The 26,788-nt window shown below is 40.8% G+C and overlaps 1 protein-coding gene across 2 annotated transcripts in view; it reads left to right on the top strand.

Annotated features, from left to right (window-relative positions):
- The window catches only part of cdh23 (cadherin-related 23), a 200,893-nt gene that overhangs the window by 108,577 nt on the left and 65,528 nt on the right, over positions 1-26,788 (top strand). For both annotated transcript variants that reach the window (XM_088635229.1, XM_088635227.1), the window contains exons 14-22: positions 15,051-15,115; positions 15,371-15,608; positions 16,874-16,979; positions 17,588-17,715; positions 19,955-20,027; positions 20,378-20,494; positions 22,122-22,234; positions 23,189-23,296; positions 26,430-26,619. In XM_088635229.1, coding sequence (XP_088491355.1) covers positions 15,051-15,115; positions 15,371-15,608; positions 16,874-16,979; positions 17,588-17,715; positions 19,955-20,027; positions 20,378-20,494; positions 22,122-22,234; positions 23,189-23,296; positions 26,430-26,619 — 1,138 coding nt within the window. The remainder of the gene's footprint in view (positions 1-15,050; positions 15,116-15,370; positions 15,609-16,873; positions 16,980-17,587; positions 17,716-19,954; positions 20,028-20,377; positions 20,495-22,121; positions 22,235-23,188; positions 23,297-26,429; positions 26,620-26,788) is intronic.

Raw genomic sequence — 26,788 nt, 5'->3', positions numbered from 1 at the left:
TTTAAATGTTTTATAATTTACGAGGAACATATATAAAAATTGCTTTTAGTAAAAATCACTAATAGTGAAGATAGTAAGTCACAACAAGTACTGTAAGTCAGGGACTTTTAAAATGACTGATCCTGTAGTTTATAACTTTACATGTACTACTGTATGTGTGTGTGACAGTGATACAAGAGGGAGTGAAGGGAGCAGAAATGTCACCCACACTTATCACACTTCTACTGATGCAGTCATTAATAAAGATAGGCAGTATACTGTCAGCATATTGTTCAAGATGGTCACACCCACAAACAGGAATACCTACACAATGCTTTTTTTAAAGCCAACAAAATGACCCTCTCACACATTGAGGTGCACACACAAGGATTAACATCTTTGACATGTGACACTCTCATTTTTTTTTTATTGTAGCTATGCTATTTAGTTCAGCTAAGAAGGTGATGTATGTATAGGATTTCCAGCTCTCTCGTTCCTGCTCTCTACCACTGTCTTTCTGAACCTCTCTCTTTTGGCTCCTTCATCAAACCTGTTTAATTCTTGCCTCTCTGTATTTCCATTCTTCTCTGTATCTCTCTCTATTCCCCCCCTCCCCCCACCTTTGCTCTCTGTTCTTTAATCACTAGTACTGAGGGAGAACAGCAGACAGGAGGAAGACAGGGCTGAAACAGACTTGATGACGAACCATCTACAAAGTGCAGCCCCTAGCAATATTCACTACTTCAAACCCACATTGCAGCACACTCCCTCCCTCTCTTTCTCTGTGTCTCCCTTGCTGCTGTTCTGTGTCAGGCCCTGAAGGGGGGTTGTGCCAAAAATAATCTCCAATAATTGCTCCATATATTTTTATACAGTAGGTCAAGTCTAAGCAATGCAAAACAGGAGAGGGTTAGCCCTTTCTGACTCCCACCCCTGACCTATGTCATGTAAACTCCTGAGGTGCAGTGTCAATCACAATAAACCCCTGGAGTTAAACATGCAGTGTTTGATTGATTCATTGATCAGCTGAGCATCTGTGCCTTAAACCCACCAGGTACCACATTTGGAAATGTAGTGTGTTTTGCAACATCTGCAAACTGGTAAATTATAAACTTTCTCAACGAATTTATAAACCAGACATAGACACTCTGTCCTCTTCTTGAAGTAAATATATTTATTTACTAACAGCTAATAGTTAGACCATTTTCATTTTTCTCTGTGCTTATAAGGATATACTGTATACTGTAAACTTTGATTGATTAGCCTCACCGCACTGAGAAGCTCTCCCAACTCTGAACAGAATAGTTTATTCCACACCTGGGGTTTTACTGGCAGAGGGAGCTGACCATCTCTCTAGAGTAGCCAGTGAATGTGGGTGCAGGCTCCTCACCGGCAGGGACCCCTACGTTTGTATCATACCCATGTCTCTGGTGGGGATATGTAGTAGTACTAATAGTACGGTGGTACTAATAGTTCAGTTTGCCCCTTTACAAAATCATCAATAAACATCGTAGAAAATACATAGAATAGTAACATGGCTAATATCAGGATAGAAGATGAGCTGTGAGGGGAGGCTGAATGAACTTAATCTTTCTAATCTTGTTACAAGCTGTTTTAGAGGTGATCTGATTGATGCCTACAAAATTTAAAAAAGATCCCGGTAGGTATTTCGGGTTCACTGAGTTGAATTCAGGGGCATAACTGGAAACCAATATAAGAAAATGCTTTTTTATAGAGTTATTAATGCATGGAAAATATTACCAGAACACACAGGCAAGGCAGAGACAATGGAAATTTTCAAGTGTAGGCTTTGTGCCATGATAGAATCTCAACAGTCCCCTTCAAATACAATAAATTGTATAAATTCCTAATACAATAAATTGTTCCATCAGACAATGGATTATCAGCTTTCTCACAGATAGAAGGCAGTGGGTGCAACTAGGCCTTTATTTGTCAGACTGATTGTGAATACAGGTGTACATTAAGGATGTGTGCTTTCCCCACTACTCTATTCCTGGTACACCAATGACCGCACCTCCAGTGACTCTTCTATCAAATTAATTAAGTCTGTAGATGACATCACCCTTGTAGGTTTTATCAGTAATGATGATGAGACCATGTAAAGGAGGGGGCTGAGAAGGTGGGTATCAAGATATGCTAACAACTACCTGGAAGTTCATACCCTTAAAAGAATGGAAATGGTTGTTGATTTCCGGAAACATTCTACAAATCCCCTCTCCCTGGTTATCAATGATTTGTGTGTGCTGTACTGTAAGTGTGGTGGTGCCCTTAAGTTATTGGGAATTGTGATTTCTAATACCCTTAAATGGAGCATGAATGTAACCAGTATCACAAAGAAAGTACAGCAGAGAATGTACTTTTTGTGCCAAGTGGAACATTTTGGTTGTGGTGTCTCTCATTCAGTTCTCATACTGTACAGTTTACGGAGCTATTATTGAGAGCACTCTGACTGTCTCTATAACTGTTTAGTTTGGCAATAAACTTCTGTGTGTTGTTCACTCTGCTAAGAGGTTTATTGGCTGCCATCTCTCTTCCATTGACGATTAATACAATTACTTGTGTTTGTGTATGCTATATGTAGACTGGTTTTGCAGCACCAATTATACTGGAGTAAATGCCTTGTACAAAGAAATGTACTTGGCAAATAAAAGTGATTCTCATTCTCAACAGTCTCCTTCAGATCCAGTCGACTTCACAGATTTGCTACAGCTAGGTCCTTAATTATGTAACTGGTGATTAGTAGGATCGATATAACAATTAGGGAGCTGGTTGCATCAGAGTTGTGAAGTGGAGAGGATGTCCTGCTCTCAGTGTTTTCACTACTGTGCCACCCCAGACACATACACAACTCAGGGTGTGAATGTGCATCAGGAAAGCCTGAACATCATATGTGTGTTGCTCAGCAGATTTTTTAAAACTTTGCAAAACTTCTCATTGAAAGCACTAGCACTAGGTAGGCTACAGTTTGCAACATACTTTTGTATTTGTAGTGGAAATTCGTCACTCGTGCTGAATAAATTTAAAGTTCTTAATTTTGAGTTTAAAACGCAAAACTTAGTTAATTGACAGCTCCTTAAAAAAGTGTTAGTGTTTATAAACATTTTGCTGATCAAATGCTGTCACATGCTTAGCGGCTTCTGTTTCTTAGCTGGTAGAAAAATGATTAGCGTGCTGCGAGCCTGCCTATCTCTAGACATTACCTACTGTAATTCCCTTCCTTTCTGTAGGCCTCACAAAGCACACCCTGCCCCCCCTGTTTACTGACAACAGGTGACAAGAACATGTAAATCACTTTAACACTGTGGCCAGCTCCCTGTGCTGTGTACTTGTTATAAAAGACTGCTTGGGGAACTATAGCCCACGTGCGATTTAATCTAAACGTGTTCATCAGTTTAATTATTATATCTGGTCCTCTGCCAATCTGCATGGTGCAGCCCCCTCAGAACAAGACTTACGGAATTTGTGTACGGGGGGCTCATCACAGCACTTGCTCCCCTGCTTCTCTGTTTCAGCCCAGCCCCCAGACACAATCCATCTGTCATCTTACTTACAAATTCCAAAACTGATGTCTCTGGGAGGTTGACACTCCACCTAATAGAACTGAACTAAAATCCATGTTATACAAAACAACCTTGATTTGCTTTTTAAAGAAGGACAGGGTTGAAGTAAATACTTAAAGTTTAAACAGTTTAGCGACCAAGATCGATGCAACAACAATGACATTTTTAACATTGCTTAACCCACTGAATGAAAATTAAAGGATGAGAAAGAAGAAGGGATTTGATTTCTGTTGCATATAATGCTTACAGTCTGGTGTTTTTGTTAAGCAAAGATGTTATCTGCAGCATGTAGGCAGTCAGCCTCTAATTAAGACCAACAATTTTTACATATTAAAATAAATAGTTCAATAGATTAATTTTAGACTATGCAGCCTTTAGGATTACAGTTATCCATCTCTGGTTTAAAGGGTTTGAGTCCTAGGATATCTCTTACACAATTTTGGAATATTCTTTGAAATGCAAAGGGGACTTTTTATTTCAGTTTAATTGAAATGATGTTTTGTGTTGGCTGCAATGTTCCAATATTTATAAATACTGTATGCTATGTTAAACGATGAACTGATTGGAATCACTTTCTAATATACATCTGTAAATCAGTAAATCAATACATTTCTAATATTTACTGACCTAACACAGAGATGTGCTACAGATCCTCCTCACAGCTCACAGGTGGGTTGACTGCTTTGTCTGGGGCACTTGTGTAGGGGCCTGAGCTGTGCCATATCTATAAAGTTTGCAGATGAGTAAGTGTGGACAGGTGTGGAGATCCATTCTATACTATCCTATGAAAGCTTGGTGTGAGGTTCATTCTAACAGCTTGAACTCTAACAGCTTGCTCTAATGCCTCTCCCTGTATTTACCTTGTGAAACTTGTTTTATTGACCCTGGGAGACAAACTGAATTCCCGTGATTCACTAGGGTAGATGACTGAGGATGGCCATTTGACTACTGGAGTTGTTCAGCTTTCTCTGAGCTATATTTTTTTAGCAGTTTTATTTCATTAGGATTGGCTAAGCCTTTGGAGAAGCTGTCTTCTCCTTCTCCTTCTCTGTATTGATTCCAAGTCCTGGTGTGCTAAGAGGGAAATCAATGGCACTTTGTGTGTGTCCCAGAGAGAGAAAAGAACAGAGAGAGGCAGCCAGCTAGAGCGAGCAGTGTTAATGGAGCAGTTCCTCACTCCCTGTTGGCTCGTTCTTTGTCTACGTTTGTCCCCCTTGGCCAGCTGGCTGAGCCAGCCTTTTAACACACCAACAGCTCACTTTGCAACTCAGACAGGAAGTGGGTTGATCATAGGAGGAAATGAACAAGCACTAGAGTTACTACACTTTGTCATCCACCTACACAGTACCTCGCGGCATCACACTCACACACTCTATTGTACACAACCTGACTTACAGGGCTAGACCTTCTAGCCTGATCTTGATAAATTTCAGAGAGCTGGTCCTGGATAGTACTGGGAAGGGAGGCCTCTAAGGAAAACAAATTTTCTGTAAGTGGTGCTGGTGGACTAGAAGTGCTCTTCTATCTGGAGAAGAACTTCCAATACCAATCCATTAGTAAAGTGACAAGGATACTGTGCGTAGGAGGTTCATCTGAAGTAGAGGTTAAACAAAGGTCCAGACAAAAATCCCCTTTCACTTACTTCATAAGAGTAGGTGTATCGACACTGGTGATCTGGCTAAATTCCACTCTGGACTTTTCTACAATCCATTCTCCCTAATGGTCCTCCTTAATTCATTTGTAGAAGCAATTTCTCAATTCTGCACCCGATCTGCTGTGCAGTGGGGCTGCTGGTGAATAATGGCTGCCTCATCTCATCCAGGTGGGTGCTGTTCTTCAGATGTCAATTCCTATATGTAAAGTGCGTTGAAAGTAGTGAAAGGCACCGTATAAATGTAAGGAATTAGTATTACAATGTCATGTAATCCAGGTATGGAATTATCTGGGATTGTGGTTAGTATATGTATCAACTTTTAGGTTCTTCACAGACAAAAGTTCAATTGTGAAAGCACAGGCCAGCATTTGCATGGAGCTATGCAAATAATCAACAAAGTATACAGCTCTCTTTTTCAGTCCCATGTACAGAATCATTGAGAAGAGAGAACTGCAAAGGTTAGTGACTGCAGAAAGCTGTCAGATTGCACAATTGGCCCAGCCGTCAATCATCTCGAAATATACATAAGGGATCTGGAGATAAATTGATAAGAAGAAGCCGGAACACCAGGCTGTTTGAAGAGCATTAAAGGCAAATAAATTAGTGATTGGAGCTCAATGAATTGGAATTGCCTTATATTGCTGGTCTGCCACTTTCATCTCATCTTTATCTGTTTCTTCATCTTTATCTGTTGCATTCATTGAGTGTGTCTAGGGTGTGACTGCATGTTAGTGTTGGGGAGAGAGAGAAGAGGGGAGTTCTTTGGGGATTATCTGTGCAGGATACAGTACAATACAAATATTTTATATAGCTCCCTTATGCTACTAAAGCAAAATAGAACATATCATAAAGCATGCCCAGTATTTCCCGAAACAACATTTTAAAAAATTGAGCTGTTAGTTTACCCTTAATACACTTTATTTTCAGTATTGTTAATGTGCATCAGGAGGTTTTGCTCCAGATTGCTGTAACTCTGCCCAGAAACACTGGTACTGTACACAGTCTGCAGCTGCCAGGGGTATGAACAGGTCTTAACATGCAGAAACACACAAAAAGGAGTGGAAAAGAAAAGGTAGAAAAAAAGAGGGAAAAGGAGAGACATAGGATTAAAGCCCATAATAAGTTATCTGGAGGAAAACAGAAAGCAAGGTTGCGAGAGAAAATGGCAACTGCTTTTTGTATTATCAAAATATTGACTCGGAGAGGGAGGAAAGAGAGAATATCGTTTTTCTACTCCATTGAAATGGAGGCCTGATTAGTGGAACCTGCTATATAATCCTGTTATACCCAAGCAACGTACGTAGCAGTGTTACCCCATGTGGTAATGCTTGTGTGAGCCCCATGCACCTCCCTTCACTCTGCTGCGTCGACTCTGGAGTGGGGTGGGGAGAAAGACAGCAGTGTGTGAGTGGCCAGGGTCAGCACGCTGCCAGTTACAGAGTTTGACAATCCATAATTGGTTTCTTTTATGGCTTCTTGGAGAGGATCCGGCAGAAGCAATTTGGCGCCCATCAATTTAAATTCCATGTTTAAATAAAAGCTGAAGTGCCTCCGAGGCTTCTGCTGCTATCTGCTTTGTCTTCAGCTGTGTTAATAGTGTGCACCATAAGGGCTGCTTCACACATATTTGTCAGTAGAGATATAAATAGGAAACGAAGCAGGAAGACATGTGGTCTGGCATTTCATATTGTACCACTCATGGCTGATGTGTTTGTTTCATGTTCATGTTTTACTTCTCTGGTAAAAATTAAAAACTATAGTAACTTACCGTCATATACATATTGGGACTATAGCATCATCATACACAAATATACTAAGCAAATGCACAAAAGTAAAACCACTGTCAATATTAAAGAGCATAACACAGTTTCATTCATGATGGACAGAATTTAACATACCAAAACACTTCATATGCTTCCTGATAATATATTGTACTGTAGGTCTCAGTGCTGTTTAACTATGGCAAAAAACATACTTTATCACATATGTTAATTTTTCGAATACCCGGGTTTTCAGGACTTTGAGCAGTTAATTACAATTACAGACATAACTGCTATAGTTTTCGCAAGTGTGTTACCCAACTGCAATATTTTTGTGAGTAAATTTAACACTGTAATTCTTCAGTATAATAGCAGTGCTGTGCAAGGGCAGAGACAGTGGCTATTATTATATAGAGATGAAAAGGGGTGCAGTATTATACAGTAAAAGTGATGCCCGGAAAGGAATGGGCCAAATTAGATGGTACACTTGTGCAACTATATGTTGTTGATTAATATTGAACATCCATCCATTCATTTTCTAACTGCTTCATCCAGCAGGTAGCCAGAGCCTATCCTAGCAAGTAACAGGCATAAGGAAGGATATACCCTGGATGTGCTGTCAGTCCATGGCGGAGTACACACAGACCCAAACACATACAGTACACAATCACTCCTGGGCCAGTAAAGTCTTTGGATCAGTATGTCTTTGGACAGGGGTAGAAAACCAAAGGAAACCCACACAAACATGGGGAGAACATGCAAACTCCACACAGATAGCACCACAGGTCAGGAGTTGAATCCAGAACCCCTGCACCATGAGGCAGCATTGCAAACCACTGTGCCCCTACGTCACTGATGTGGAGCAGCTTCACTAACATTATGGTTAGACTTTAACAATGATCAATTATTCAAGTTCAAAACAAATATTAATGCTGTGGTCTATAAGATGTTGTGCATGTGGTATTCATTTATATACTGTATCATTAAGATTTTTATAATTTAATACTTAAAATTCTGCCGCTTGCAGTATTAAGTCTGTTGAACACAACCAAATTACATACACTGGAAAATATTGTAGCAGTTTTACCTGAAGAGAAGCTTTTAGCAATGTCTTCCTTATCCACCTAAGATACAGCAATTCCAAGATTCTTCATATTATTCTTATTTAGTTTCCTCAAGTTTAAAGAAAATACAGTTGTTTTCTTTATTTTCCTTGAGCTGAAAGGGAACTGATTTCCTCCTGTCTGGAACGGATGAGTGCGGCCTGTTGACGAAGCCCAGGCAGGACAGATGGCTATCTGAGCTCCGTCATTGCAAAGTGTCAGGTCTGCGCCGAGCTGCTGAGCTCCACGCTTCCGCTATCCCGCTCATCGCTGGGTTTATGGAACCGTCAATCATCGGGGCTCGTGCAACAGTCCCAAAATTGGGGGAGCGGAGATTGGCAGTATCTGCACAGTGACATTGAGAGAGGCAGTGAGGGGAATGGGAATGTGCTGGATTAGGATTCGTTCACTGGCCACACTTTATTTCTTAGCATCAACTATTTCTATTTAGGAATAACTTTTATTTAGCGATTCATGAGCATCCACCTTTTAGGGCAGGTGTGCGAGACATGCAGCTTTTTCAAACCACCCCAAGGGCTGCCTGTTGAATTGCTGTAGCACGAGTCTTGGCTAGATACAGTATGCCATTTATTAATAAATTAATAACAAGAATGCAGACAATTAAATGATGCTTTAGATAATAAATATTTAAAATAATAAAAAATAATTAAGTCCAAATGTTGAGAATAAAAAGCCAGATGTCAGAGCTTAGCATCTACTAATTGCTGTTTTTGTGTCAGGTTCTGTGTTTGTATTCCTTGACTGGGCATTTAATCATAAGCTGATAGTTAGGTGTTACAGTAAACAAAGGCATTTTAAATTGGATTTTTTTTATTCCACAATTTATGAGCTTTTTTGCCAGAGATATCTTGAGGAATCTACATGGTGGCAACAGGTTTTTGGTATTTGTTTAATGGCTTGGCTGGTGCGGAGCTGCAGATTCCAGACCAGCTGGCCTGAGGAGGACCAGCCTGTTGTGTGTGCATCACTAGGCAGGTGACAGTCAGACCTGGGTAGCGCTAAGGCACTAAAAGCAGCAGGTACATAAAGTGGCACTGCCACGCTCTCAGCAGACTGGTCATTCCCTCCCTAATGGAGCAGAACTCAATTTTTCCAACAGAAATAAAGAAGGACTCAAGTTAGCACATTATTTCTGGCCAGTGAGCAAGAAAATAAGAGCATTAAGGCAGGATAGAAACAAGAGGGGGTCATTTGGACCATCGTTCTCGTTCGGTTGCTAGTAGTAGTTACTGATCCAAGAATCAATTTTGTTAGTTTGAGTGTGTGTTCATGTGCGTGTGTCCCTGTCTATGCTGCTCTGCAAATATCTTAAACACCTTATACTCAGTAAGGAGGTACAGTGTGAGTGCGTTATGAACATCAAAAATTTACTCAAGCCTCTGCTAGTGTTTTCTACTACTGTTTCGTCTTTGACTGTTATTAGCGGAGTACAATGGTGGGTGAGAAGAAACCAGGCAATCTTTCACCCAACATTGATCAGATTAACATATAGTATGCACCAACAGGGCTAATTCCCAAGCGGCTTGAAAATCTCCTTTAACAGTGCAAGATACAGGTATAAAACTGCTCATCTATGTATTACTATATAAAATAAGCTATCGGAAATTCCCCTCCTCCCTTTAGTCTGCAGAGCCGATTGGCTGTTTTATGTACAGTAGTTGCAAAATGTAAATTACATGGTGCACAATTTGTCAGTTTGGTTTGTGTTCCACAATAAAATATTTATGACCATTTTGAATGTTCCTACTAAGTAGATGTGAATTGACATTATTTAATAAGGAGTACTGAATGTAACTTAAACAGGAGATGCAGTCTTTGCTGCTTGATGCTGCTGATGAGCTGAATGATATACTGTATTTGGAGTACTTTTTGAAAATAGCTTGGAGTCAAGAGATATTTGCCAGGGAGATGCTGACTGCTGTTATTTACCACATCAAAACCTTTCTGATGAACTTTTGCAGTTTAGATTCTGTACAGGATGAGCCCCATAAAAATGCAATCATGATTGCTGTTGATTATTAGGACAATGTAGCCTACAATCAGCTTCTCCAAATGTTTCAATGCCCTCAGCATGTTTTTGACAGTACCAAAAAAATTGCTCATTTGCAAAATTTGCCAGGATAAAAATAAGTTAAGGTCTGCAGTGTACTAGTGATTGAATGTTTTGTTAATTGAATCAGCAAACAGATTTAACAATATCAAACAGGACAACTCTGACCTCAAAATGCAAGAGAAATTGAAGTGGAGACCAGTTTATGCGGTCATGGGCAAAATTAGTAATAATATGTTAAACACATCTTGGGTCCCATTAGTTTTCTGCGAAAAGTTTAACATTCAAAGATGAATGGCTTAAAACTTGTTGTTAAAGTGCAGAAGAACAGAGAGCTCTATGACCCCAGCAGATTTATATACAATTGTTATCACACAGTGAGCAGATGGAGAAAGCCATGTCTAGCTGACAGCCTGATGAATCCAATAGCTTGTCAACAGCTGACGGAGATCACTAAAGCTGGGCAGAGAGTGGTAGCAGACAGGACTGATCTGTGAAAGTAGGTGAGCGCAACTATCAGGGCTGATCCAGGCAAGATGGCTGAATAGACAGCGAGCTCAGGCAGAGAGGGTTCAAGAGAGATGGAAAATGGAGATGCTGAGAGCACTACCCAGGTCAGAAGGTAGCTCAATGACAGAGTAATGGAGCAGTGGCAGATCAGGATTTAAATATCCCGGGCTTGATGGAATTAGCACCCATTAACTGGAGGCAGATGGTTGGGACAATCAGCCCGAGCGAGTCTGGAGAGTCCTCGTGCAAATGGGCCCGGTTTCAGAGGAGACTGAGGAATGTGAGTTCTGGATTGCCTGGGCAAAATAACAATGACATAACAAGTAAAATATGGGCTGAAATGTCATTTTGTCTGCTGTGAATGCTGCATTAGGACTGAATTTCATGAACAGAATATCTTGATGACAACAGAATAATGGAATTAAAATATAATATCATTACTTAAACAGTATGTTGTTTTGTTTTTCAATATGTTATTTGGTCTTCTGGTTTCTTAGTATTCTTGCTATATTGTTGACAAGAAAGACAGAAATGGTGAAGAAGTTCAAGATGGAGCTTGAGTTATTTGCACAATTGGCGGCAGATCAGAATACACTTTGGAGACACAACCACATTAGATCACCACCTGCACAATAAACATGACATGACTGGAATGCATTGTGTTGGAAGCTAGGTCTCTAAAATGGATGGTAAGCAAATGAGAACCTATTTTGTCTATTTTAAATTGTGAAACAAAGAGATGTCTTCCAGTCTAAAGGATAAATAAAAAGAAAACCAGTATTTTCTCCAAATACAACATTCCTTGCATATCTCCTAGAGTTTGAAAATTATCTGCACAGATTATGGTTTCCTGAAGGAGAACACTTTCTTGCAAAGCAGTTACTTCTCCAATCTACTGTTCCCTCATGATTTTGTCCATTATTTTTCTCTTTTCCTTTGTTAAAGATTATATTGACTTAATCATTTAACTGAGAAGTGGTTCAGTCTAAGCTAAATACTAGTACCTCTGTTTGATCACTTGGATCTTTGCATGAAATGAGATGTTCAGATAAAGCAACATATTTCACAAATATTCAGTGCCCAATTTATCTTCCATTTTGAATTAGGTGTTTTTGATGGAAAACATTTAATTGCCCCCAATATACAATACTATTTTAAGTATTTTTGTTTTTAAAAGTGCCATAATATCATGAAGATATTACAGTGCAGTACAAGGCCATCTGTAACACTTTTGTTTCAAGGTCTTAACATCAATGGAACACACTCTATAATGGTTAAGATGCAGATTCAAACCAGCCTGGTCATTATAGTGTCCTGCTTACTGTTGATACAGTATGTACAGCTGACCTAAAACTACTCAAATGTCTTTTTGCTGGATTATGTTACCCATCTAATTATTTCTGGCATTGACCTGCAGTAGGCAGTTTCTTTACTACTACTGTGACAACTACTAATATGTGTCATCATATAGTAAACCATTGCTCAGGTTCATGGTTTACTTTGTTCAGATTAAGTGTTCAGAAAGAATATAGTGATATATTTGTAGTTTACCTTAAACTGAATACACATCCTAAGTATTTTCAGCTAGCATTTTTGGAATGTTCCTAGGATCGGTAGATAACAAGCAGGATTTGGGCTCTCCAACACTCCAAACCAGGCCACCAGAAATTACTGTAGGTCCATCTTGACAAGTCCAGTGAAGAAGTACCTAATTTGACATCTCTCAGTCTGCAGTTCTAAAAGTTATATCAGTACTTGGAGCCCAGATATGCAGTAGGCCACCTGTCATAAATCCCCTGTAAGGGTCAGAAGTATCCACCAATAAAGATCTGCACGTGATGACATCACGAACTCTCTCCACAGCAGTTTGTAATGTTCTCTGACACCCTGGCCCAATGACAGCTGACTAACAATATTAGTGTAACCACAGCCATCTAAAATGCATTTGGACAAACTCAGCTTCAGGCAATTGCCAGAAAAACATTTGTAAACCAGAATTCTGCCCAAGACTTCCCTGCAGAAAGAAAAGTCATATGACAAACATCCAATTGCAACTTCCCCTGATCAATGAAATAATACAGTTGGAGGTTTGTTGACACCACTGAATATCAACATACTGTATTATCAACTCAACAGCTACAAAATATGAGAGTGAGCGGGCTTTCTACATCGAAGTTACACTGGTGGTCACAACCAAGCTCTCAGACTCCGTGTATGTTCCATTGAATAAGCTGTCTTCAGTGCAAGGCTAAACATGAAACCCTTCTCTCCTCCTCGTTCTCCTGCATTAACAGGACATTGTTTGGCCAAGAGCCAACAGACTCTGACTGGACATGCTACAGTATGTCATGGACAACCACATTCAGCTATTCCTCTCCCTGTGGGACTTTTAAGAAATCTCATCAGGACTGCATCTGGCCAAGCTTTCTAATGTGGATTAGTATATATTCCACGTTCAAAATATAAAACTAGAGAGCTAATCTGTTATTCCAAACAAGTATACATTTTATATAGATTATAAAGAGTATTTGGGAATGCTAATGTGTTTGTAAGAGTATTATAGTGTCTTTTTAACCCTGTGGTATTAGTATCTTTTGTAATTCCGGAGCAATCGATCAGCTATTTGTATCACAGTTGATTCAAATATATAAATACTTTTGTATGTCTTTGTCACATTTTGTATTAATAAAATTGTGTTATTGTATTACTTGAATCGGTGTGTATATATCAATGTTTTGACTGTTTGATTCCTAGCAGCCATAAGGAACTCTTTGAATGTGCTTTTGCAATTTCAGATTGTTTCAGTAAATTGAACCCATCAAATCACTACAGTGTGTTACAACTGTATTTTATGCATTAGTATGGTATAGCATACATAAGATAGTGTATTTAAGCAAATGTTATCTTTCTGCCCCTGTATTGATCAGAATCTTCTAAAATGTCAGCACAGCAGCTCAAAGTAAGCAAAACATGAGCAGCCAATATGAAGTGCTGTAGTAGCTAATAAATGTAAATGTGATTAGAAAATAGTTAATCTGATTTAAATGTATCAGATCCTTAAACAATTAAAAATAAAATTCAAACCCCATTGACTGACTGTCAGATATTCCTTGTCTTTGAGATCATTAGTGTCTCTTTACACATCCACAATGCTAAAAGGTTACTTTTTTGTACTAAGAAATTCAGATCCCTTAGGAATAAATTACAAAAAAAAATGCCCAGGGTGACAATAAATCAGCATAGAATTATAAAGAAAGAAAAACTCGAATTAAAAAGTTTGGAACAGTTAAAATGTCTAAGACTTTTGCACAGTAATGTATCTGTGTTTATACAATAACACAAAACAATAAATGTGCAGCTTAAAAGCCTTCCAGGAGAAGTCACTGGCTCCTGTAGTATTGCAAACAGTTGTTTGCACAACCTTCCCTCTAATGTTAAAGCTCCAGCATAGTAGAGACAGCTCCTGGAGAGTCTGGCAGCACTAGGATCAACAGCCCCCAGCAGCGATGCTGTGCTTTCTCACAGTGACGGAGAAGCTTCTCCTGTCCCTGGCTGACACACATCAGACATCACCCCCCTTTACTGCTTACAGGAGAAAAGAGGTGATTTGCTGTGAGAAAACATCTTCAGACATGCTAGGAAGCAATAAAATGGTATGAGCGACATTTAAATGCTACAAATGAGTAGTGGAACTCATAACATTCGCTGGGTGTTTAAAGCCTTACAATTTAATAATAGCGTTCTTTTCCACAGCAGGAGGCAGAGATGTACCTGCAAGTATTCCTAATCACCTTTCTTAGGCAGAGCATGGGCTTTCTGACAGAGAGTGTGTGCAAAATAATAGGCCTTTTCCGCCTTCCTCATACTCTTCTGCTTTGTCTTTCTTTCTTCCTAAATTTAAAATTCAAGGAGCTTTATTGGCATGACTGGTGAATTATAGTGTTGCTAAAGCAATTTGCAAAACCTTTAGAAACAATGTTCTTTTTATCGCTCTGTCTTAACTCCTGCTTTTCTGTCCCCTCCTTCTCATGCTCCTCTAAATGATCACCAGATACATTTTTACTGCAGAACATGTTGATCGCTTTGTTAAAATATCAGAAATAAATGTCACTTCAGAGATCAACTGGTGAATGAAAAGCTTCAGTTAGTACTGTTGTGTGTTGATGCTGTATTCTGGGATACTCGAGGTGCTGATCTGTGCTTCACACCAAAACACAGCTGTGGCAGTGAATAGTTTTAGAGACCTGTAGGAATCAGAGGAAACAGTAAATTCCATGAATTGTCTGTAAATGTGTGATTAGAAAATTAGTTTTTGTAGGACTTATATATATTGAAATTTAGGTATGAAGTAACTGTAGTTACACTTCCCTCCTTTGTCTGTCTTACCTGCAGGCCACGGACAATGACTTTGGGACCTTTGGATCAGTGCGGTATTTCTTCAGCGATGAGCCTGACCAGTAAGTGTCAGCCAGGGAGCTGGGTCACTACTCATCCTTCCTCTGTCAGAGAGAGGAGGAGAGATGAGAGAGGCAGAAAGAAACAATCAAACAAAGACTGAGCTGTTGTGTCAGTGCAGGAGCTGTGTAAGCTGTGATGTATATATAATTGCTGTTTTGTCTCTGCAATTGATGTGTTACCCATGTGGTTGCTGTGTTAGCAGCACAGTAGCTGTTTTGCTAGCCCAGTGAACATCTAGCCGGGGCTCTCTGCAGGTTCACCGTAGACCAGGACACAGGCTGGGTGACGCTGAGCGGCCGACTGGATTTCGAGCTGACAAGACGCTACACACTCACAGTCATCGCTCGGGATGGGGGAGGCGAGGAGACCACAGGGCGTGTGCGCATCAACGTCCTGGATGTCAATGACAACGCGCCCATCTTCCAGAAGGAGGCATACCTGGGTTCTCTGAGGGAAAATGAGCCAGCAGTGCAGCAGGTGGCCCGAATTAGGGTGAGACTCACGGCCAACTATTCTGATTTGAAAAACCATTTGTAAATGCACAAATATTTGTAAACTAAAAGGTGCTCTATGTTCCTGGAGAAGTTCGGGGTCCCAGGGTTCTGTCACAAAGGGCTGTGCCTGAGCAGGACAGGTGGACTTCAGTAATGGGCTCCAATCTTTCCTTTTCTACTGAACAGCAGATTACATAGGATAACATTATCCACCTCAACAAATTAATTTTTTTAAACATTTTTATAAAGGTTAAAAATAAATATAAATAAGAGTAATTAATGGCTCCACGTTTATATTGATTACAGCTTTCCCAAAAAAAGCAATTACGGCCCTGGATTCAGTGTCCTTTACAGTGGGCTGAATGGTTCACTTGCTTTATTTCATTAAGCAAAGGTAACCTTAAACGGCCACATTATTAATATCAGCTGTGTGAGTAATATCAGGCAGCCCTGGAATTGTGCTGTCAGCACATTACACTGAAGCGTAGCACTTCATAAAGAAAAAAATAAGAGGAAAGAAAAGTCTTTTATCCCTCTCCTCCCCCTTTCCTCCTGAGCTTCTGTTCTCTTTCCTTCCCTCTTCCCCTCTGTTCCCCTGGCTCTCACACTCCCTCCCCATGGCCTGGTATTTAGCAGCCCGAGTGCCTGGAGGAAGAGAGGATTTAATGAAACATCTGCTGAATGGCGACAGAGGAGCCCTTGGCGAGGAGAAAGACAGAGAGAGAGGCACACAGGAGAGGTGCGCTCAGAGCAGCATCTTTTCTCTCTCTTTCTCTCTCTCTCTCTTCCTGTCTGCCTCTGTTTGTCTTTGTCACTCCCTCCCTTACTCTCTCTTGTTCAAAAAGCCACATTGGTGCAGAGAGCTGCTGCAGTCAACACAAGTGCTTTCATATTGTTGTTTTATTCATTTGTTAATGAAGGATAACATAAAAACTTAAGAATGTATCACCCACTTTTTTGGATGGTTTGGAGAAATCCCTGAGGGGGCCTGCTTCAGACCTAAAACAGTTTGATGTTTTGGGATGACAAGAACAGCTAAAAATGTATTTTAATTGTTTGAGTTGGCTGAGCTTATCTCTTTCTTTCCTTACATTTTAACCCTCTCCCCCTGTTTTTCCTCTCCCTCTGCTTCTCCCCTTCCTGCCCTTCAATGCACTCTGGTCTCTCTCTCTCTGCATTTTTTTCCCTTCCTCCCTCCCAATACGATATTATTCCATACTTCTTTCCCCCTTCTACCTCAATCTCTTCCTCTCCCACTTTCAGGCAACAGATGAGGACTCTCCCCCCAATAACGTCATCAGTTACTCCATCATCTCAGCCTCTGCGTTTCCAAACTACTTTGACATCTCCATCATTGAGGGGTATGGAGGTGAGATTCTATCCCCACAGCCCCACTTCTTTCCAGCTGGGCAGCTGCCTAGCGCTACTCAGTTTGTACTTGTTGATCCAAGCTGTAAAGTTACTTGATTATCCAGGAACATTGCTTCCTCTTTAGTCAAGTCATATGTACTTTAGAGAGATGAACAAACTTTGTTCAAAGTACAAAAATCCTGTATGTTTGAATATGTTGGTGAACCCTGGCCCCGGCCTCCAACTTATTAAAATTTTTAAGAAGGACTCTTAATTGAAATTATTCATGTGTGACTTGAGAAAAATGGAAATCACACATTCCACAAGTACTTGTTTCCAAGTATAAATCTTTGTAAGGGGACAGCATTAGCATTAAGCTAATACAGACTTACATGAATGACCCTCTTAAACACCTCAGCAAGCAAAAGCGACCCTTCTAGTATGCTTCCTCAGAATGAGACCCAGAGTACACTCATAGATAATCAAGATATTACTTTTTTATTTCACGGAGACTTCCAGCATAGCTTGAATTTTTACTTAAAACACAATAACCACACACCTTGCTTGCTGCTGTCCTGTAACTGACCTCTGTCTGGCCTGCGTACTTGTCTGTGTGTATCCTCTCAGTGATCAGCGTGACTCGGCCGCTGGACTACGAACTGGTCCCCGGGGGCTTCATCTACCTCATGGTCATGGCAAAGGATGCTGGGGCACCCCCCCTCAACAGTACTGTCCCTGTCACCATTGAGCTGTTTGTGAGTATCCTGTTGTTGGCCAAGGCATGCATCCCAATAAATAATACCTTCCTGATGAGCTCTAAAAGACTGCTGGAGAGAATAGCCAATATTCTTCTATTTATCGGCTCTCAGGATATTGCCAAATAAATTCAGGTTATTTTCTAGAATAAAAAAAAATATAAGAAAGCAAGACATACTTATCTGTCACAATTCTCTGGCTTTAAGATCATAATTTAGTGTTACACTTCTGCTAAAGACTGAACAGTATATACAATTAGCACCTTTCTAATGCATAACCTATCAAACCAGCAGGGGGCAGCACCTAGAGTGTGCCGATCGACCTAGAGGTAGTTCTTTCTACCTCCACTCACTTCAAATTGTACTCTGCGTCGCATGATTATGCAGCACATGGACACATTTTGCTTAAAGAAGTTTAAAACAAAAGTTCAGGAGGAGATTAAATCCTAATCTCATCCACTTCCACCTTTCTCCATATAAATCACGTGGATTTTTTTTCCTACACGGTTGTGTGTTTCGTTTTTGCATTTCGCCTTTGCTCTTGCTAGAGACAGACCCTACTGCCCAGCGTTCCTTGGCACACCCTTTTCTTCCACCAGCTCCAAGGAACCCAACCTCCACCTCTTCCACCGGACTCAGCCAACATGTTAAGCACACGCACCTTGTTCCCCAATTAAGGATTCTGCTTTGGTGTTGTGGGGTTTTTATTCATGCACCTTCCTCGCCAGCGCTCAAACTCTGTTCTCCAGAGCAGAGTGTCCCAAAGTTTTCTCTTTCTTTGATCAATTTGGAAATGCTACTAAAGCTTCCTTTAAACCCTTCAGTTCCCTTATGTGTTCAAGCTCCTAAGTGTAGCCTTAATCATATTCTTTCTTTAGTTTTTGTAACTTAAGAATTCCACATTGGCATTATGAGATGTCTTTCATTTTTTGGTGATTCCAACAGCCTTCTAACAGAGCTTTAGCCAGGGGATTTACCCTAATAAGCCTCACTATTCAAATCTTGTCTCTTCTCCCTCTGGTTAAGATTTGACCAAACTCCTGAATATTAAATAGTGATGTATGAAAAAGAGAATGTTTGACTATACCACCCAAACTGTTGTAATAGAGGTGTAACTCTCTTTAGTGGAGAGTGTGATTCTTAATGTCCAATTATATTTTATCGACATTTTGTTTAGTAGAATTTGAGGCGGAATTTGTGATAATGTAATTAAATTTTATTGAAAACTGTTAATTGAAGTCATGTTCTGTGCTTGGATGAGCAGTACACTAAAGGTGAACAGGCATAGGAACACAATGCATGCAGTTGAGGGGTTAACAAAATGAACTATGCCCAATTAAAACACCCCCCACACACACACACTCACAAACAGCTACAACATATGTATGCTACAAGCTAGTATGCTGAACAAATCCTCACACAGCAACAGACACATGCACACTCAAGTGCTCTAACAGTCCTAACTCATATATGTACACAGGCACGCCTTCAGATCTCCCCCTGTCTTGACAATTACAAATGGTGTTAACGAGACGCTCTGCTGCATCACCCCTCCCCAAGCATGCTGCCTGCTCTACAAATTACATTAATTTACAGTGCTGAACACAGCATCATTAATGCAGAAGGGGCACTGATTCGCCAAACTCAGCAGGGATTCACATTTATAAATTCAATGTTGTTTTTTCCTGCACTTCTCATTAATTTATTTTTTCAGTTTCATACAGTACCATAATGTATCGCAACTAGATCTAAAAACAGCCTCCACATATCAGGAGTTTCCATGAAATAACTTCCATGTGCCAACAGTTTCCATGAACCAGACTCTGTGTGCCAGGTTTTGGAATGCACATCATGAAGCTTGGAAATATGGACTTTGAAACAGAAAAGTTCTTCAATATCACCTCAAACTAGTTTCATGTTCTGATTGTGCTGTAACTTGGGACTGCACTGGGCTCTTGTGTAACATTTTTATTAGATTATTCTGAGACTTCTGTGGTTTAAATGAGTACAGGTCTCAGTAACAAGAAGTGTTCAGTTGTGGAAATCTTCCCTAACTGTGTTAAGAAACCCTTACAGGACAGGTGCTACAAGTACATCATTGCCTGCCATTATGTGAGCAGTACAACCCCTCCAGATACTGTGCATTCTAACAAGATGCCATGTCCAGGCATGCCCAGTGTACTGCAGGCTGTCAGACAATCAATGTTCCTTCCTAACAGCTCTATCTGTTTACCCCCAGGATGAGAATGACAACCCACCCACCTTCAGCCAGCCATCCTACATCATCACTGTGCCCGAGAATATCATTGCAGGTACAATAAATACTGGACAGTGTGAAAACGTTTACCTGTTATGTGGATGGTGCACAGTGTGAATGATGGATATTTTGGGATGGTTTACAGGGACAGTGAGCATTTTTAGGAGGTGTTTGTACTGCTTTAGGGTTTGGCATTAGCAGGGATGCTGCTCCTTCTCTCTTTTCCTCCTTCTCTCTACCTCTTTAACAGCTTACTTGCTTTCTTCAAGCTCTCTGAGGCACTTTCCAATTCATATTTCAATATAACATTCTGTCTTTGTTTGCCAGAGCTTCTCCTCAGCTTCCCCTCGTGTGTCTTATTGCATCCCTGACTGCCTCTTCTCTTTCCCCCTCTTCCTCTCCCAGGGGCAACAGTGCTGTTTGTCAATGCCACAGACAAAGATGCATCACGAGAGTTTGGCCAGGCCTCCCTCATCTACTCCCTGGAGGGATCTTCACAGTTCCGCCTCAACACACGTTCCGGTATGAGCTGAAAAGGCGTGTCAGAGATGGGGAAAGATAACTGGAGAGGTTTTTAGGCTGTGGAAGGATAGGACTGGAGAGGGGTGTTATGAGTAGGGATGGAGAAGGTAAGAGCTGTGTCAGATGTGGAGGGAAGTACTGGAGAGGGGTGTTATGGGTAGGGATAGAGGAGAGAGCTGTGTCAGATGTGGAGGGACAGGACTAGAGAGGGGTGTCGGGGGTAGGCGTCAAGAGGGATGTGATAAAGGTTTGGAGAGATGTGTCAGAATAATGCTTGGAGAGGGGGTAGGGATTGAGGGTTGAACAGGGGAGTCAGAGGTGGGGGTAGGGCTGGAGAAGTATATCACAGCAGGGTTGGAGAGGTGTGTCAGATGGGGAAGGACGTCTAGAGAGGTGTGTCAGTTTAACACTTGCAAAAGAACTAGAGAGAGGTGTCAGGAGTGGGGAAGAAAAGCACAGATGAGTATTGAGCAGGAGAAAAGAGGGCAGAAGAGGTTGTCAGGGCAGGAGTGTTTAGGTAAAAACAGTAGGAGTGAAAAGAGGATGCTGTAGAACCTGGGAGGAGAATGGAAGGATAGGAATGCTTGAGGTTAGTGTTGTTTTAACAGCCTCAGAAAACATGTTAACATAACATTTAGTAACTGAGTCACTCAGAGCCCACCTGCAAGAAAACATAGAAAACACTGTGTCTGTCTTAAGAACTGCACAGATTATGTGCTCCTGTGAGGCAGCCGGGAGTGTGGAGTGCACTGTGTGGTGAGTGTGTCAAGGCCATGAGTTGTGTGTCAGAGTGAGTGGCAGGCTGGGGGCAGAGAGGTGTCACCCTAATCCCACATCATGCCCTCTGTGTCTCAGCACCTCTAATAATAGCCCAGCGCCCACGTCTACCCTTGTCCTCACTTGCCTCATCTCCCTTCGTCTCACCACAGGTCATGCAAAGCAAATGTGAAGTGCCAGGGACGTTAATTAGCACCCCGTCGGTTTGGAATTAATGTTGCAGTAGAGCATAGGGAGCAGTGGGGCTGAAACGCAATCCTGTATTTAACACTCTGCTAATAATAATAATAACCTGCTCCAGTCTCTTTGCGGGTGGGGGAGTGGTGCAGGGAAGCTCAGAGCTTTCCTGTCCTGCCTGAGTCATGGACAGAAAAATAGAGGGTCAGAGTGCAGGTAAGAAGGGAGCTTTTATTCTCTTGTTTTCGGAGATGGGATACATAAAATACTAATTGCTTAATTATTCTTTTTCATTGCAAACCCAATTCAATTTTGAAATCATGAAATGTCTTAAACTCTGCAGAAATTACACAAAATGAAGCATGTTGGCACAGTCCTCCAGTAAGCTGATCCTCAGGATTATTTAGCATTTGATATGTCATTTGATATGTCGTGAGCTCCACAGGAGCCAACAGGAGAGTTAGTGCCAATTGGAGGAGTGATGCATTTTTTCACCGATACAACTACAAATCCTGTTGTGCCCAATCCCAATCCTAACATGACCCAGGCTCGAGCAAGCAACCTCTGTTCCACAGAATTGTCTCTACACCTTAAGCAAACACCTCTACTGGCTGAGCAAATTGGGAATCCCATGAGACATGGATTTTTCATCATTTTTATGTATGAATTGCAGGGGAGATCACAACCACTGCCCTTTTGGACCGAGAGGTGAAATCGGAGTACATCCTTATCGTTCGAGCTGTTGATGGGGGTGTGGGCCCAACTCAGAAAACCGGGATTGCCACGGTAACAACAACCTGTTTTTTACAGTACTAGCTAAAGTTCTGATCATTCACTGCCATGAGAGGACAGGCATGCCATGGGATGCTATAGCACGCAGAGGGTGGCACTGGTCTGAAGTGTCTCCAGCTCTGTGGCATGACTGCCACTGCTCCCTTACTGTACTATGAATGAATACATAATGTTTTTCTTTGTCTGCTATGCCAGACTTTTGAATACACAATCACATACTGTACATACGTAATAAAATATGACAGGAAATGTATATACTGTATATATGTACTATACCAAACCAAAGGAAATCAGTTTATTTAATGTACTTGTACATGGGACATCTGGAGGGTTATTGGTAATCCAGATCATTAAGACCCTTTATGCTTTTAAAAAATAAATAAAAGCAAAGCTTTTTTTAATTAGATGCCTTGTCCCCACTAAAGAGTCCCTTTGAGAATCCTTTACTAGGGGCATGAGTGAAGACAGCAAATTCTAAAGGACAGCACAGTAATTTAATGTGTAATATGGTCTCAGCTGTCCATATTCACATGTACAGCACGCCAATACAAAGGTATTTGTATTAAATTGTGCTCAATGAGTTATTCAAGTCTTACAATAAGTAAGATACTGTATCATTGCAAGTCAGTATATACTAGCAGTATAAAAGATGCTCCTGACTGATGACTGAAAATATAGTTATCTATATGTTGTGGGGCCTTGAGGGTTGACTTATCTCGTCTAATAATTAGGCTGATTAAGTAAATGAGTGCTGTAATTCTCCCGCACAAACATGCTGCCTCGACAGATAGACATTGCATACAGTACGTGTCTCAACATAAGCGGGGTAGGAAAGTGTCATGGGAAGACTGAAGAATCGCACGGGCAAGGTTAAGTGTGGGTGGCATCGCTATGCATGTGGTATACCCTCAGAGAGCGGTGTTGTGCTGAGTGCCTCTCCACCTTCAGGTCAACATCACTCTGCTGGACATCAACGACAACGCCCCCATGTGGACAGGTGAGCCATATGAGGTCAACGTGGTGGAGATGAGCCCTGCAGGCACGGATGTCATCACGGTGAGGAAAACAATCCCTTGCTGCTGCACGAAGCTTGGCCCTTGTGTGAACACTGCTATCTGAAGTTTTGGTCATGTTGATGATCGATTGCACCTGAGTTGTGTGCTGTGGTAGACGATGGTGAATAAAATGGAGCCCAGTGCAATCTTTTTGTAAAGTATGATGCCTACTGGGAAGCAATGGAAAAACAATGTCAATGTTTAAAGTCAACCACAGTAAAACATCAAATGTAAGAATCTACTGTCTAACATTTTCACAAGGGAAGGCTTTGCTCTAGTAGTTCAGAGACAGCCGTGAAAGGTTGCTGTCCTTTTCCCATAATTATATAGCTCACTTGAGAAATTATAATACTTTTAAAGTTTGGCTGTAGCATGAGACAATCTTGCTATGGAAAATAGGTCCGCTTTTCAAATAAGCATAAGGGGAAAGCCAGGTGGAGTTAATTGGAAAAGTGAGAGCATGTTTTGTACAGAAGTTACTTTGCTTTTGCTTTTGCTTTTTCCAAAAGCTTTGGAAAAAATCATGTTAACATGACCTAAAATAGCTGAACCCTGAGTCAGACTCTATGACTATCACTCCATGAAAAGGGATCTTCTGATCCCTCCAGTAGACTGGCCAAAGAGATAACCTTCCCTGCATTACTGATACACAGCCCCACTAATTAATTCTTGATTATTCATTCATTTATTACTAAGCACTAAAAATAATTAACTCCAATTAGGGATTAAAATGTAGCTGCAAGCTAAATACATGTTGAAATACCAGTATGAAAAACGTGTGTAGCAGCAGTGTGGAGAGTGTCCAGGATAGCAGCACAGTTTACTGCTGAAAATCTGACTGTCTAGGCTAACATTCTGATCTCTCACCTGCCTTTCTCTCTGGCATAATATTCCTGCAATATTCAGGGTGACCGTACTAGCTGTAGTACACCATTCTCAGTTATCATTGATGACACAAACAGTAAAACGTTTTGCAACCTGAGCAAAATTCCACATGACTAAAAACTCCACTTTCTGTTGATTTGTTTGATCTTCCTCAAAACTACAATTAAATGGAACTAATACTCATCCATTTTTTGAAAGCCTGTTTATCTAAAACCATTAGAGTGACAATTGGGAACAAATCTCTCCCTGCAGGACTCCCTTTAGAATTGCTCCTAGCTTCTCTTCACTGGAAGCGCATCTTTCTCACTGTATTTCTGTCTCTGTCTTTCCTGGCAGTCAGCTGTTCTCAGTGGTGACTCTGTGCCCTGAACTGACCCCATCTCCAGCCTGCCTCATTGCTGTGTGTTTGTATTTGCTCCCGTATTCAGACCCTACCTTCTTCTCTCTCATAGGTCTGAGTAGTCCAATACAGCCTTGACTGTTAGTAATTAAGCACCCAAAGAACTTTGATTCACGTTGTTCTACTAATGAGCAATTAAAACAGCTCGGGGTACAGACATTAATTTGAATCCAATTAATAATTAATCAACTCTTGGAACTGAGTTTTTAACTTTTTTTGTTTAAAATTTACATTTGTGACTGAACAAATAAATGTGAAGTGCTCCCTTTGGGCTATTTGCCTGAATTGTTTCAACAAATTTTCTCTGAGAATGTGCTATGAGGTGGTGAAGAGCTGCCCTCTGCCTGCAGCAGGCCTTTTTACATAGGCCAGTACTTTCCTTTAAAAACCAGAAGATAGAAGACAAACCGGTTTTCTGTCAGTTACCGTATCATTAACAAAATGATACTTGCAATAAATGTTATTGGGAAAATTGAAAATTAGCCTAAAATACGGTAATAGGTCATAATATGTAACATGTTATAATCATGTAATTCAAGAGCACACTTCTACCAAAGTGACACTAATGTGTCAATGTTCTTGGAAAAAAATATGATGACAAATTTCATAAAGACACCACAGGAACATTAGTATCTTTTAAATTTGAAATACGGTAAATGAAAGCATCCCTGCATTCTAAAGTCTACTCTGCACAAATCTTAGGCATTTCTCTGATCGCTCAGCAATCTTATAAACTGAATGTGATAGCAGAGTTTTTTTGCAAGACAATAGCCTCAAAAGAAAATTAATTTGTTTGCCTTTGGTCTCATAGCAGTACAGTTACACACCACGCTAGGACTTGAACGGTTGAGGTTGTGTACTTTTCTGAGAAACTCATTCGGCACTCTGCTTAAGACCTTCATCTGTTTTTAAGGTTTAGAGTTAAAGGGAAACTGCAAGACAATGTTTACATTTCTGGGTTATAATGAATCAGCAATTATGAGGGCATTTCAAATCACAATGAAACTACAAAGTACACGATAACGTGTACAACCTCCAAAGTGTCTCTTCACAAAAGAGACAAATTTTCAATGTATGCAGAGGATCATATTGCTGGAATTGTCTGAGATTCAGAAAGAGACAACAAAACTTCCGTTGACTCAAAAGTGGCCTTATTACATTGTAAACATGCTTTAGACCAAGCAAACAATGTAATCCCCGTTCTGAGAAATTGGAACCACAGTTCCCCTTTAATTCCTGTAGGTAGGTAAATTTGAAAAGAAAGTGATTCCTGGGGTCCCAGGGTCCTGGCACTTTATATTGGCTGCAGCCTCCCATGTTTGATCCCCAGTTGAATACATACAATTTTATTAACAGCTTCTGAATATGGTTACTTTATCTTCACAGCACTTTTTATCCAGTAAGTTATTCTGTTTTTTTCAGGCTTTCCTGCACACATGCCCATCTCTAGCTTTCTGCTTCCATCCTCTGGCCAGTTCTAACCACTTGTGTCTGTTGGTTTTGAGATTTCTCCTTATCTTGGCGCAGTCACTGGCCAACTGCAGGAAATTCAACTGTAATGTGATGGACTCACCAGCAGAGTGCAGTTTTAGTTTTTAGTTTTGTCATGCTTCCAAATTAGATCCAAATTATTTTCCTCCTTCTCTTTCTCTCTTACTCTCCCTACATGTCTCTCTTGAACTGTCCCTCCCAATCTTTGTCTTCACCTCTCTATCCCTTATCCATCTTCCTTGCATCCCTGCATCTCTCTATCATCCCACTTCCCCTTTTACCATCTTTCTCTGTCTTCTTCTCTTCTCTCACTCTTTCTCCTCTTACCTGCCTACATTCACACTCACCCCATGCCCAGGTGCTGGCAGTAGACCCTGACAGGTCGGAGAATGGAAGTGTTGTGTACAGCATCAGCCCCCCCAACAGGTTCTACACCATCAACACCACAACAGGGAAGATCCGGACCAGCGGCGCTGTGCTGGACCGTGAGAGCACACAGCCTGGAGACACGCAGCTCATGAGGACCATCATTGTCTCTGCCACTGACCGTGAGTCCATCTGCATGTACAGCATGTCATCAGCAGCAGTAACTGTACATCCATTTCTGTGTTCCAATGACAATTGTGTGTGCAAACTGCAAATTTAACTTATCTGCAGGATACCACAAGTTCTATTTTTTATATATATACCTTGGGACCATCCAGTCATGACCCAACT

This window comes from Lepisosteus platostomus, chromosome 6, assembly GCF_059453375.1.
Source record: "Lepisosteus platostomus isolate fLepPlt1 chromosome 6, fLepPlt1.hap1, whole genome shotgun sequence".
Lineage (NCBI taxonomy): Eukaryota > Metazoa > Chordata > Actinopteri > Semionotiformes > Lepisosteidae > Lepisosteus > Lepisosteus platostomus.
Note: the sequence above shows the minus strand (reverse complement) of the source record. Positions and strands in the feature narration are given on the sequence as shown.